At 38.3% G+C, this 14,863-nt stretch overlaps 1 protein-coding gene across 2 annotated transcripts in view; it reads left to right on the plus strand.

Annotated features, from left to right (window-relative positions):
* The window catches only part of LOC126766544 (dopamine receptor 1), a 227,081-nt gene that overhangs the window by 69,301 nt on the left and 142,917 nt on the right, over positions 1–14,863 (plus strand). For both annotated transcript variants that reach the window (XM_050484301.1, XM_050484302.1), the window contains exon 4: positions 14,483–14,612. In XM_050484301.1, the coding sequence (XP_050340258.1) occupies positions 14,483–14,612 (130 nt within the window). The remainder of the gene's footprint in view (positions 1–14,482; positions 14,613–14,863) is intronic.

Here is a 14,863-nt window from a genome sequence, read left to right on the forward strand (position 1 = left end):
CACAATTCACTTATGCAGCCACTTTCCCCTCGGCCCTGTCTCGGCAATCAATGTCAGCAGCATCAGCGAACCACCACACCACAGCAATAGCAACAACAACAACGGCTGCAGTGGTGATGGCAATATTTTGCATGAGAAATTTCCGCAATTTGTGCAATGCAAATGAGCAACGGAAGGCAGCAGCGGAAAATCGCAAAAGCAACAATAAATTCAGAGGGAAAGTAAACAGAACAGAGAAATAATAAGTATGCAACTTATGCAAGTATTTTCATGCATACACACAACCACAAATGTCTACTTGGTTCTAAGTCGAGCTAGCTAGCGTAACTGTACGTGAATCTGTGCGTCCTCGTGGTGAGATAGAAAAAAAGGTTGGTTGGAAAACAACCACAACAAAGTTTCATTATCTTTGTTGCAAACAAACTATTGCTATGAAATGTATTTAATTGCGCAAATGAAACAATAACAAATTTAGCGCATTCCTCTTCTAATTTTGCTATGATTCTGCTGTCTGCGAGAATTATTTGTAAACTAATATAATATTGGTACTCAGCATATGCGGCTGTCAACTACCTCTTAATGCAGCTTTTGTAGTATGCATCAGGTCTTTATCTTGATTTTACTATATTTGTCTGATCTGAGCAATATGTTGGGAGACCAAAGCGATGTCTTCGAGAATAAACTACACCAAATTTAATGAAGATATATCGTCAAGTACAAAAGTTTTCCAAACAAGGACTTGATTTTGATTTGTCAGTTTATATAACAGCTATGTATATGCTATAATAGTCCAATCTAAACAATTTCTTCGGAAATTATAGCGATGCTTTAGATAATAATCCGTATCAAATTTCGTGAGATACCTTGTCAAATGAAAAATTGTTTCATACAAACATTTTAGTCCGATAGGTCAGTTAGTATGGCAGCTATAGTTTCCCAATATCGGCAATTCCGACAAATGAGTAGCTTTTTAGTTAGTAAAGAATAAGTGAAACATTTCTGATCGACATCTCAAAACTTGAGGGACTAATTCGCGTATATACGGACAGATGAACGGACGTACAAAGAGACACCGACCCAGTTAGTTTTACTAAAGCTAATGTAAGTGTGATTGTCCACAAAAATAAAGTCGGAGAATTTTTGGATAGAGATAGTTTTCGGGCACATGGTCTGATGTGAGTGTAGGTCGCCAAGTTATGCTATTTAACCGACTGTTACAAGTAAACATAATTCTGGTGGACGTTTCGTCATTCATTGTGCAGAATGTCAAATCGTCTATGTATATGTTCCGTCAGCTACGTCGTCTATCTATCATTTGACTGGCAGGAGTGCGCGTTATATCATTTTGCGACCGACACAAGTAAGGAAGGGTTAAGTTCGGGTGCAACCGAACATTTTATACTCTTGCAACTTGCAAGAACCAAAGCGAGGGAAATACTTTAAGGTGTAAAACCAATCATGTAGAGGAAAGTCAGGCGGTTGTTCGAAAATCTTTATATTAAGTATATGGGGCTAAAGGAAGTACAGGCCCGATTCAATCCATTTTTGACATACAGGCCTATCATTATAAGAGAAGGATATCCCTTAATTACATTTATATATATCACACACTCACCGATATTTTCAATCAGAAGTCAACAGTAAGTACCAGGGTTTAAATATTCGGTACCTAGGGGCTTGAACAGTTTTTCTTAGATTTAAGCAATTTTTGGCACACTAAAAACATTATTCGTGCACAGTTTTATCTCGTTATATTAATTGCTTCTTGATTTGTGTACTGGAATGTAAAAGAATCAAGTGGAATTTAAAATTGTGCTATGTGGCAAGTAGGTGTGGTTGTTGTCCGATTTCGTCCGTTTTCATAATGTGACATAAGAATGTAAAAGGAATGCCACGTACTAAATTTTGTCAAAATCCATTGCTTGGGTCCCGAGATGTGGGAATTCACCTCAAAGTGGACGGTGTCACGCCCATCGTCCAGTTTTCACACCAGGTCTCATAAATCTCTCTCATACCATCTCGGTCGTTAAACTTCATGTTTTTGACGTAAATAGTTATTGATTTAACGTGATTTAATAGTTTTTAACAGTACTGTTATATGAGGAGTGAGCGGGGTTATTCTCTGATTTCATCCATTTTTACACAGTCGTTAGAATTTCTCATAGGATTTGACTCAGTTAATTTGGTTGTTGTAGATTAAGTGGTTAAGGAGATATATAAATTTTAAACTTGTTAGAGACCATTTGCCATTTTTCTGCTAGAGACATTATTCCATCAGTGTAAACCGAAGTTTCGAAATTTTCAGAACGGAAGCGAGCGAATCATTGTTGTGCTAACGAAGTGATACGGCATCGTCTCCGTAAACTTCACACATTTCATTGGTGGCTTGCGTGACATTCACTGGACTCTGGACAACGACATCTACGGAAAAAGTACGAAAAGACTTTTTCGACTACCCAACTGGTTGCAAGAGTATAAAAAAGTTTTCAAACCATTAAATCAAAAGCAATGCATTCGACCTGGCAAACGACTTCCCAAATCAGAAATTCGTCCTTTATTTCCCTTTAATGGAAAATATAAGGGAACTGTGGGACGGCATTTCAAATTCCTTACGTACAGCTGCAACCGAAACCATTGGTTTTCGGAAAGAGCAAAAGAACAACTGGTACGACGAGGAGTGCCGTGTCGCAGCGGAGAGAAGACAGGCTGCCTACCTCGCAACGTTACGATCGACCACTACACGTGCGGGATGGGATAGATACCGAGAGTTGAAGAGGGAAGCGAGACGCATTTGCAGACAGAAGAAAAAGAGGCCGAAATGCGTGAGTACGAAGAGCTTGATAAGCTGGCCGACAGGGGTAATGCTCGAAAATTCTACGAAAAAATGCGGCGGCTTACAGAAGGTTTCAAAACCGGAGCATACTCTTGTAGAACCCCCAAAGGTGATCTAGTCACTGATGCCCAGAGCATAGTTAAATTATGGAGGGAACACTTCTCCAGCCTGCTGAATGGCAGTGAACGCTCAACACCAGGAGAAGGAAAACCCGATTCCCCAATCGATGACGATGGAGCAGACGTTCCATTACCCGACCATGAAGAAGTTCGAATAGCAGTTGCCCGCCTCAAGAACAACAAAGCGGCAGGGGCCGACGGAATACCGGCCGAGCTATTCAAACACGGCGGCGAAGAACTAATAGGGAGCATGCATCAGCTTCTTTGTAAAATATGGTCGGACGAAAGCATGCCCAACGAATGGAATTTAAGTGTGCTATGCCCAATCCATAAAAAAGGGGACCCCACAATCTGCTCCAACTACCGTGGGATTAGCCTCCTCAACATCGCATATAAGGTTCTATCGAGGGTATTGTGTGAAAGATTAAAGCCCCCACCGTCAACAAACTGATTGGACCTTATCAGTGTGGCTTCAGACCTGGAAAATCAACAACCGACCAGATATTCACCATGCGCCAAATCTTGGAAAAGACCCGTGAAAGGAGAATCGAACACACCACCTCTTCGTCGATTTCAAAACTGCTTTCGACAGCACGAAAAGGAGCTGCCTTTATGGCGCGATGTCTGAATTTGGTATCCCCGCAAGCTAAAACGGCTGTGTAAACTGACGTTGAGCAACACGAAAGCTCCGTCAGGATTGGGAAGAACTTTTCCAAACCGAGGTTTCAGACAAGGCGACTCGCTATCGTGCGACTTCTTCAACCTACTTCTGGAGAAAATAGTTCGAGCTGCAGAACTAAACAGAGAAGGTACCATCTTCTATAAGAGTGTACAGCTGCTGGCGTACGCCGATAATATTGATATCATCGGCCTCAACACCCGCGCCGTTAGTTCTGCTTTCTCCAGACTGGACAAGGAAGCAAAAGAAGTGGGTCTGGCAGTGAACGAGGGCAAAACGATATATCTCCTGTCATCAAACAAACAGTCGTCGCACTCGCGACTTGGAACTCACATCACTGTTGACAGTCATAACTTTGAAGTGGTAGATAATTTCGTCTATTTAGGAACCAGTATTAACACCACCAACAATGTCAGCCTGGAAATCCAACGCAGGATTGCTCTTGCCAACAGGTGCTACTTCGGACTGAGTAGGCAATTGAAAAGTAAAGTCCTCTCTCGACGAAAAAAAGCTTAACTCTATAAGTCGCTCATAATTCCCGTCCTGCTATATGGTGCAGAGGCTTGGGCGATGACAGCAACCGATGAGTCGACGTTACGAGTTTTCGAGAGAAAAATTCTCCGAAAGATTTATGGTCCTTTGCGCATTGGCACCGCGAATATCGCATTCGATGGAACGATGAGCTGTACGAGATGTACGACGACATTGACATAGTTCAGCGAATTAAAAGACAGCGGCTACGCTGGCTAGGTCATGTTGTCCGGATGAATGAAAACATCGACGCAGTACCCGCCGGGGGAAGCAGAGGAAGAGGAAGCTCCGTTGGAAGGACCAAGTGGAGAAGGACCTGGCTTCGCTTGGCGCCACGTAGCCAAAAGAAGAAACGACTGGCGCGCTGTTGTTAACTCGGCTATAATCGCGTAAGCGGTGTCTACGCCAATTAAGAAGAAGAATGGCAAATATTTAAAACAAGACGACTTTTATAACAAAGTAGGACATTATAAGGCCTTTTAATAAATATTGTAAATTTTTGATGCCAGTTACAGCAGTTTCGTAATCTTTTTTCTCTAACTATGTTGTTTTACTGTAAGAGAACTCAAATGAAGATTAAAACTGTTGTTTATTGGTCATATGAGAATGAGAAACATCAATGACGCCTTCTTTATCTGAGTCGAAGTACATTTAAACTATGCATTTACTCTACGTGTAGCACGCAAAAGAGTTGTTAAAGTCAAGTTCCGGAATAGTCTTCAATGCGCGTAACGATTCACGTTTAATGTCTTCAATTAACCCAAAACGGTTTCCCCAGAGTGGTCTGAATAGTCAGAAGTCACACGGAGCTAAATCCAGCGAATACGCTGGTTGCCGCTTCATGGTTGTCAGAAAGCATTGTTTCACAGACGTTAACGCGACGCAGTTTTTCGAAAAAAATTCTTGATTTTGGAACCAATCGTGCTTTCACGTTTCTTAGGCCCAAATGATCTTTCAAAATGATTTTCACTAATCGTTCCGACATTTCAACGATGCCAGTAAGATCTGTGACTGTTAATCGTCGATCCTCAAGCACCAATTCTTTTATTTTATTGGCCGTCTTGGACATCGCATAATGTATCTTATGTACTTCAGAAAGACATTAATGATTATTTGGCACAGATATTACAGTCATACCATTTCGACGAATGAATTTTCATTCGAAATTTAAGTTAAAAAGTGCTACTAGTTTTTGCTCACAGCAGTATGTTAGTATAAGAAAATCATTTTTTATTGGTACCTTGATTATTTATGAAAAGAAACACACACGTATCTGGAAAGAACTTGTACAGATTGTAAAAGAAGATACTTGCTGAAAGTAGAACTTATTTGTAACAAAGTTGCAGCATTTAAACGACCAAACTTTGTTTTATATCTACAGATATGTACGTGAGAAAGTTTGGCAAATGTAAGCAACACTTTCGTATCTTTATCTGTACAGACAAATACAAAATATATTTTACGTATATTAGGGTGTCTCTAATTTCCATTTTCATTTTTTTTGCAAGCGTCTCCTGAAGTTTCAGTTTTCGCCCTAAAAACATGGCTCCAAGGTAAACACGCTCTTTGTTATACCCCGAACAAGGATCAGTTTTCCATAATTTTCGTAATAACAAAATAAAACGTCGAAGATCATATACAAAATATACATATATAAATAATCAGCGTGATGAGCTGACTGAATTTTGACATATCCATTTAACCGTCTGTCCGTCTGTATATACTAGCCTCTCAGTCTTTGAGGTATCGAGCTCAAATTTTGTAATCGTCCTTTCCTCACCAAGAAGCTGCTCACAGATATGTCTGAACTGCCGATGTCGAATAACTAGTTTCCTTACAAACTGATCGATCAAAATTAAGTTCTTATTCTTTCTTTTATATTTAACAAGGGACATATGCTCACGAAATTTCAAGGTATAGCGAAAATATTCGAACTTATTGTACAGGTCGGGCTACTGCTATAGTAGTTCCTCTTAAAATAACCGATGAAGAGCAAAACACCATACTTTTATAGGTGCAACGTTTTTCTTGTTTTCAATTTAATTACATTGGATGGATAACTTGGAATGTTTTTATGAATAGAATTAGCCAGATCTTTTTTGTAAAATAGAATATTTTGTCATAAAATATCACTATTTCAAAGTTTTAGATTTATCGTTTGAGACAAAAAATTTATTGCAAAAGGTTAAAATATCCTAAATGAAATAAATTTAAAAAGTAAAATGATTGGTCACGATTTGAATTGAAAATAAAGAGCTTGTTTACGTTGGATCCTTGGTTTAGGAACAAAAACTGAAACATCAGGGGGCGTGTTTGGGAAATAATATAATAAGTATGTAGATACGATGTCATCTACAAGTGTTTCTCCCATTCTTTGTTACTCTTAAGGATTTACGAAGAATGGGAGAAAAGGCGTTTTAAAATGTTAAAGCTTCATTCACATATTTTCTCATTTAAAGGCAGAAGCATAACGAAAGTAATATTTCCTAATATTTCACTTTTACTGTAATTTTTTGTAAACCGGGACGTGGTGTTTATGTATATAAACCATGGTGGCGCTGCGATCTTATTATGCCAAACCGAATTCGACAACCTAATTTTTAAGCTACATATATATTCAAGTGATTTTCACGTGTCTATAAAAGGCAAAACTAAAAGGCAGCGGCTCCGCTGGCTAAGTCATGTTGTCCGAATGGACGAAAACACTCCAGCTCTGAAAGTATTGGACGCATTACACGCCCGGTTAAGCGGAGGAGGACCTCCACTCCAATGGAAATACCAGGTGGAGAAGGACATGGCTTCGCTTGAAATCTTCAAGTGGCGCCACGTAGCGAAAGGAAGATACGACTGGCGTAAGCGGTGCTACGCCACTAAAGAGGAAGAAGATGCAAGGCAAAATAAATATGGCTAGATTTATTCCGAGTTACTCTTATCATTAAATACATATGCATATAAATACTGCATAAATCGAGAAATAAAAGAGCCAAACTTCTGTATAAAATAAACTTAAAACCAACAAAAAGTATTTCGTAAATAAAAAAATAGAGTTTTCCTAAGAAACTGGCTAAGGTTTCTATTTGGTCTTGACAAAACACATACTTATAATACAGTCTAATAATCATTTCAAAACTTTTTGATAAACTACGGAAATTGAATCAGCTCGTGGGAGTAAAATTTACCACCGGGATAGAGCAAAACTAAGATGACGGGTGAACACGCGACGTGTAATTGTTTTAACGCCGAACTCTAATGTCATATGAAAAAGTTTTTATGTTACAAGAAGTGTTTACAAATAGAAACACATTCAGTAAACGATGTTCAAATTTCCCATTATTGAAATTTACCAATTGTTAAAATAGGCACAAACGCAGGAGCACTGCGTTTGCGAAATCGCTCACTGTTGTTGTGTTTGATGTGCACGATTTCGTCGTATTCTAAGCATACCTACTTCATTGTCACTTCCTTTATCTTCCACAATGAATTCCAGACCGAATTTAGCCAAGACTTTGAAATTTTCCAAATTTTCTTACTATTTGAACCTTTCTGGATCTACGATAAACATTTCAAACTTAAAATCAGCAATAATGATCTAGCATTTCACAAGTTTTAATATTTATTTTTTTATTAGTGAAGGTTATGCCAAAAATACCTTCCCTTGCAATTTTCCTATATTTTCTCACCGTTTATACATTCCCTGGACTTCCACGAATATTTCAGGACTAAAACTAGTCAAATCGGTTCAGCCTTTTTCGAATTTAAGCGGGACTAACGAACAGAACAGGTTTGAGTTCTTTCTCTTAATTTATTAGGGAGTTATTTCAAAAGCAACATTGGATTATAGAAGATAGATTTCTAAGAGAAGCACTTGTTTAAAAACAATAAAATAGATAAATGTACCTTCGAGGATACCAAGCAGGTCCTGATAAACATCTTTTCCTTTATCTCCCAAAACATTCAAGATAACTAAGTGATATTATTTGAAGAAGGTCTTAAATATACGGTTCAATATGGGAATATAAGTGAAAACCACTGAGATGGACAACCCTCATTCGAAGAGAAAATATATCCAGAATACTAGAACACAAGCTTCACGACTATCATTGCAAAATTCGCTCATTTCTTGAAAACAATTTTTGCAGTATTTCCTCAATATCTTTTTTACATCTGGTCATTCCATTGCCTCATGGTCTACACATATTATGCACTTGAACAATTCCATCATTATGAGCGTCCACTTATATGTAAAAAACAGCCCAATGCAAGCGAAAAACAACAACTTTTAGAGAAACCAAAAATACCCAAAATTGTGGGTCCCATATGTACGTATAACCAAATATATTTTTAGAACTTTCCACACAATGAGGGCGAGCTTTTTCATATAAAATTCTTGGTGTTTCTCAAGAAGAAGAAACTTTCTCACACAAAATTGCTGTTAAGGAAAAAGCAATAGCAAAAACGTAAATACCCAACTAATGCAACCACAAAGTGCTTACATGTAGACAGTCTTGACCATCATCACCGAGAACCACATCCTTTGCATGAACGGTATTGGTATATCTTCAGTAGAGTGTGACGAAAGTGCAAACAATCCGTTACTCAGCTCGTGCGCCAACGGTAAGTGGCTCATACGCAAATGTTGGTTTACGTCAGGACTCAAACACGTATAAGTTTTTAAGGCTTTTCAAACATGTTTATACGTTGGCAACATGTTGCAATAGAGTGTAACAGTTTTGTTCAATGAACATTTGTTTGTATCATCGGACCACCGTGCAAGCGGTAACTTGAGTAAAAATTTAGATATGTTGATGAAATTTGATACAAGAGAACTCACCCTCTCATGGGTTTAATCAGCTAATTTCGCACCTTCCTAACGTTATACTAACCAAACTTGTTATAGACCAATCTTTTCGGTATTTCTTCAGAGAGGGTGAAAATGGATGAAATGAGAGCACCAATACGTTCCCTGCAATAACTCACTAAATAAAGCTTCTGACATTAATCTCTAAATTCTACAATCATGATAGTTCGGATGGTCTTCTCAGAAGCCAAGAATGGTGGAGCATGGCAATCTCATATCTCAGGTATAATTTACTCGACTAACTTCTTGGCATACATTGCATTGTGAAAGTGGACAAAATCGGATTACAACTGCTTCTACTTATCATCTGTGACAATTTTAACTTCTATATATAAGTAAGAGAACCCAGTACCAGATTTGGGGAACCCAGTGACCGAAGATCTATTATAGAAATTCAGAGAGAATATTTTCCATATAAAAATGTACCCTGTTTAAAAAATGGGTGAAATTTGAACAATACTTCTTTTAGCACTCATATGCTTAATACTAGAGTTTCAAACTTTCGCTTGACTTTATTACCAAACCATATTTTTAGTTTAGATTCTTGGACTAAACCTCAAATCCCCAAAATACCGATTTTCCATCCTATGGTTTGACCTTGATTAGCGTAGACAACGCTTACGCGAGTTTACAAAAGCGTGCTAGTCGTTCTTTTTTTCCCAGCTTGACGCCAATTGGAGATTCTAAGCGAAGCTGATCCTTCTCCATCTGGTTTTTCCAACGGGTAGGTCTTCATCTTCCTCTGCTTAACCGAGCGGGTTCTGCGTCGAATACTTTCAGAGCTGTAGTATTTTCGTCCATTCGACGACATGACCTACGTAGCGTAGCCGCTGTCTTTTAATTCGTTTCATACAGCTCATCTTTCCATCTAGTACGATATTCGTCGTGGCAAACGCGCAAAGGACGATAAATAGTCCGCAGAATCTTTCTCTCGAAAACTCGTAACGTCGACTCATCAGATGTTGTCATCGTCCAAGCCTCTGCACCATATAACAGGACGAGAATAATGAGAAACTTGAAGAGTTTTGTTTCTGTTCGTCGAGAGAGGACTTAACTTCTCAATTGCCTACACAGTCCGAAGTAGCACGTGTTGGCAAGAGTTATTCTGCATTGGATTTCGAGGCTGACGTTTTTGTTGGTGTTAATATTGGTTTCAACATAGACGAAATTATCTACGACTTCGAAGTTATGACTGTCAGCAGTGACGTGGGAGCCAAGTCACGAATGCGACGACTGTTTGTTTCATTTCACATTTCGCCTCCTTGTATACCCTTTTTAATAAGTATAGCCTCTATGCTTGATTTTATAGCACATTTACATCATTTGACGCAATTTAGTCGATTTTAAAATAAATATATCGGGCATGAAGCTAAATTTAGTAATGAAACTAATGGAGTCAATTACTAATAATATTTGTATGTTGGATAATAATTACACTTGCAATTCTTTGACGATTTCTGCGCATAATGATTGTAATAAGAAAATTGTCCTATTCCAAAAATCATTTTCTCGGCTTTGTTCTTTGCAAATTTCGGGAGTATAAAATGTTTGGTTACGCCCAAACTTAGTCCTTCCTTATTTATCATATTAAATTTTCATATATGAGTGGGAAGGGCCGGCCATGCGTGTAAAGTCCATGCAAATGACCTGTCTCTTCTCCATTCACAGATCGTCGACGATATTATTGCAAAGCTTATGCAAATATAATAAGGACCACACATTGTGTACGTATGTGCATATTCCAATTTATACATCAGCATATGGATAGCGTTGCAACTAGTGGGAAAGCGCCAACTGTTTACTCTCAGCCCCACGCAGAGCTCTCGTGCAAGTACAGGGCAACACACTTAGGGATGCATGTGTGTATTTACTTTCACCTTTCGATTACCGGAGCAAGGACATAAACTCCTGTTTATTTTCACAAGCCAGCTTACTTTGTCATCATCCTCATGTAAGGAAGTCATTTACTACATTTACCACCAAAGAATTTCTATATTCATGCACATCCGTTCCCACTTTCCATTATTCTTCCTATTACTTTTCACATTCATGCCGGTGTATAGCACAAGTGCATGATAAAGGATCAAAATTCGATTATGTCGGTATAAAGCGAAGCTCTATGCGACAACTAGGGCCGGCCCCTTTCACTGATTGTTGTTGCTTTTCTTTTCTGCTCCACCCGGTTGCTCGATATTTTTTTGCTTTTGCGAAACGTCAACAAGGTTTTCCAAGCTTTTTCTTCTACTCCGTCAATGAATTGCAAATATCCTTATTAACTGGCTGCCCGTCTGTGGCGAGGGCAAGTGCTTTGTCATTCAAATGAGCGCACATAATTGCATATGTGTACCACACACACACGCTGCCTTAATAATATAACGGTATTGTTTACCTTGGTCTTTATTGGTTAATTTATTTCCGTTTTAAGCACCTTTATCAAATTGTTTAAAAAGCTTTGTGTTCGTGTTTAAACTTTCGCCTCTTCGGAGCCTCTCGTGGCAACTCTTTAAGCGAAACTCATTTCAAGGCCTTTAAGGATGCAAATTAATATCGGCACTAATGAGACTACCGTGTAAAGCTTATTTGCGATGGCAGTGTATTAACGAACAGATTGCCCATAGAGAGGTTGGCTTAAATGGAAAATTCTGCTCCACGATATTCTTGTTGGTCTTGTGAATCAAACATTTGGGCACTGAGTAGATTTCGATGGGGTTCATTGCTCCAATGAGTACTAAATTTAAATTTATCCAAACAAGTGCTTCCCACTTTTGGAAATAATTAAATATTTATTGTTATTGAACTATCTATAGGAAAAAAAAAAGGATAAAGAAATAATTCTAACCTAGATACTATGAGATTTACGAATAAAATATGTCCATTATTTTGTTCTTTGAGGAAAAATATGCGACACGTATTTTTTTATTTGGACAATATATTCAAAATTTTAGAGTGATGATAAGATTTTTTAGAATAACGAAAATCATTATAAGTATTTAGTATTTAGGGGTTCGAGGAGTATCGAACTGATTTTATATATTAACTTTTATCATGGCACATACTAAAAATTGTCCCCTTGGTTTCATTGAGGTACCTTACATACAATCACCAATCACATAGAATAAAGTCGACCGGATGTTTGAGAATCTTTATATTAGTTATATGGAGGCTCAGGGAAGTATTCACCCGATTTAACCAATTTATGCTATACATGGAAATTATTGTCCTCTGAATTCCAATTGTATATCCCATACACTGACCAATATTTTCGATGAGAAGTCAACATTTCCAGTATTTGGGAGCATGAACAGTTTTATTTGCTTCTAGTAGTTTAGTAGTTTTTGACCGTACCGTTGTATAGAGAATGAGAAGGGCTTTCATCCGATTTCCTCTATTTTCATCCTGCGTTCTTCGTTTTGAAACAACCATACAGTTGACTACTGTTTACTTCCTGGCGGATACGTATAACAATAAATTTGTCATTTATCACGATGTATTTTTTTAACGTTTCTCTTGACGAATCGACACAAGCCTTTTTTTGGAGTGATTGACAAATTGTGTGTCCAACGGGAAAAAATTGTTTACAGTCAAATGTCCAAGCAATATTAAATGTATGCTGATCCCACTAATGTTTATAGTTGCACCTATCTTACGATAGCTTACATCACGATCTGACTTTCACGAAATCCGTTTTGGACTAATGTACGACCTCGATTGAATTCACACCAGCATCGATGAACACTGGAACTTGAAGGAGGTTCATTAATTGAGTTAATTTCATCGATGCACTGTTGCCAAGTTAATCCAACTCGAAAGTTCTAAAAAAAAATCGCTCAAAAAATATCGGTTTAATTTCATTTCGGCCGACTAGTTATTTTTATTATGAAAAATTTTCATATTTTGTCCAAGTAAATAAAATGTGTCCAAAAGTCAACATCAATTGTCAACAGTTTTATGTTTGGTTGCCGCATGATTTGACGTAAGAAAACCTTCTGGACCGAATCAACGCCTACGATATGCTGCTGAAACGGAACGAACTCGACCCATTTTTGAAGCGGATGATGACTGGCGCCTAAAAATGGTTCACATACGACAAAATTAAGCGAAAATGGTCATGGTCGAAGGCCGGCGAATCATCCCAACAGTGGCCACGCCGGGATTGACGGCCAGGAAGGTTTTGCTGTGTGTTTGGTGGTATTGGAAGGGAATCATCCACTATGAGCTGCTCCCATATGGCCAGACACTTAATTCAGCCATCTACTACTAACAACTGGACCGCATGAAGCGGGCGATCGACCAGAAGCGTTCAGCATTGGCAAACAGGAAGGGTGTAGGTTTCCACCACGACAACGCCAGACCACACACTTCGTTGATGACTCGTCAGAAGCCACGAGAGCTCGGATGGAAGGCCTGGACATAGCGCCAAGTGATTACCACCTGTTCCTGTCCATGGCGAACGCCCTTGTTGGTGTAAAGTTGAACTCAAAAGAGGCTTGTGAAAAGTGGCTGTCCGAGTTCTTCGCAAATAAGGAGGGGGGCTTCTACGAGGGGGTATTATGAAGTTGCCGTCTAGATGGAAACAGATTATCGAACAAAACGGCGCATATTTGAACTAAATCCGATCACTGTAACACTTTTCATAAAGCATTGAACAAAGAGCAAAAAAGCGGAAGGGAAAGGGATATTTGTCAACCTTATATTTTGCACGAAAAAAATGTTGAGTGTAAATTTTGAATGGAGTGACCCATATATATATATATATATAAAAATGATCAGCTTGGTCCGCTGAATCTAACAGCCATGTCTATATATACATAAATCCCTCAGTTTTTGAAATCTAGTTCTGAAATTTTACACATGTCCTTTTCTGTCTAAGAAACTACTAATTTGTCAGAACAGCCGATATCGTATTACTATAGTTTATAGCTGCCATACACAATGAACAATCGAAATCAAGATTTGAATGCGAATCTTCTTGAAATTCGGCGAGGACTATTGTTAAAGGCAATTGTGCATTCTACAATGAAATTGTTCAGATCGGATCACTACAGTTCATAACTGGCATAAAAACTGACCGATCAAAATCAAGTTCTGCTATGAAAACTGTTTTTATTATTATTATCATGTTATTTACCTGTACAGTTTCGGTGCAGCCGAAATTAAGCTGTTTTTAAGTGAGAAGGCAATGTATGTGTGATATGTAGGTGTTGTTTTGTGCCGTTAATTACAAAAGGAACACCAAATTTCTTTAAAATGTTAAGAGAAATGCCGTTAAGAACTATTCTGACAAATATTTACTCTACTAAATGAGCACGAAGAAGAGGTTTGTTCTTAACAAACAAAAAACACTTTCTATTTAATTAGTAAAGATAAGTATAAAACTATATACATTCATATTAATTAACTAAATGTGATCACTCTCTCGAACTTAAAAAGAATAATAAAATATCCACTCTTTGGTTTCGCAGGTTATTGGATTTTCGGCGCGCAATTTTGTGATACTTGGGTCGCTTTCGATGTGATGTGCTCAACGGCGTCCATTTTGAATTTATGCGCCATCTCAATGGACCGTTATATACACATAAAGGATCCACTCAGGTAAGTGGCCGGCGGTGGCATCTGTGTGAGAGGGTGTGTGTGCAGATTTGCAGGGGTGCAGGATGTATATAATTTATACATGACCGATGTATGTCATCAAAAAGACCTTTACCAGCTTAAGTAAGTCCAACAACAAAAAACAACAACACAGTGACGAAGGTGTTAAAAATTACAAAAATGGATTTCCAGTTGAAAGTGCCGCCAACTAAGCTAGCTAGCCCATAAGGGCAACACTGCTAGTGTATAGCTGA

The sequence above is a fragment of the Bactrocera neohumeralis genome, unplaced genomic scaffold (assembly GCF_024586455.1).
Source record: "Bactrocera neohumeralis isolate Rockhampton unplaced genomic scaffold, APGP_CSIRO_Bneo_wtdbg2-racon-allhic-juicebox.fasta_v2 ctg165_3, whole genome shotgun sequence".
Lineage (NCBI taxonomy): Eukaryota > Metazoa > Arthropoda > Insecta > Diptera > Tephritidae > Bactrocera > Bactrocera neohumeralis.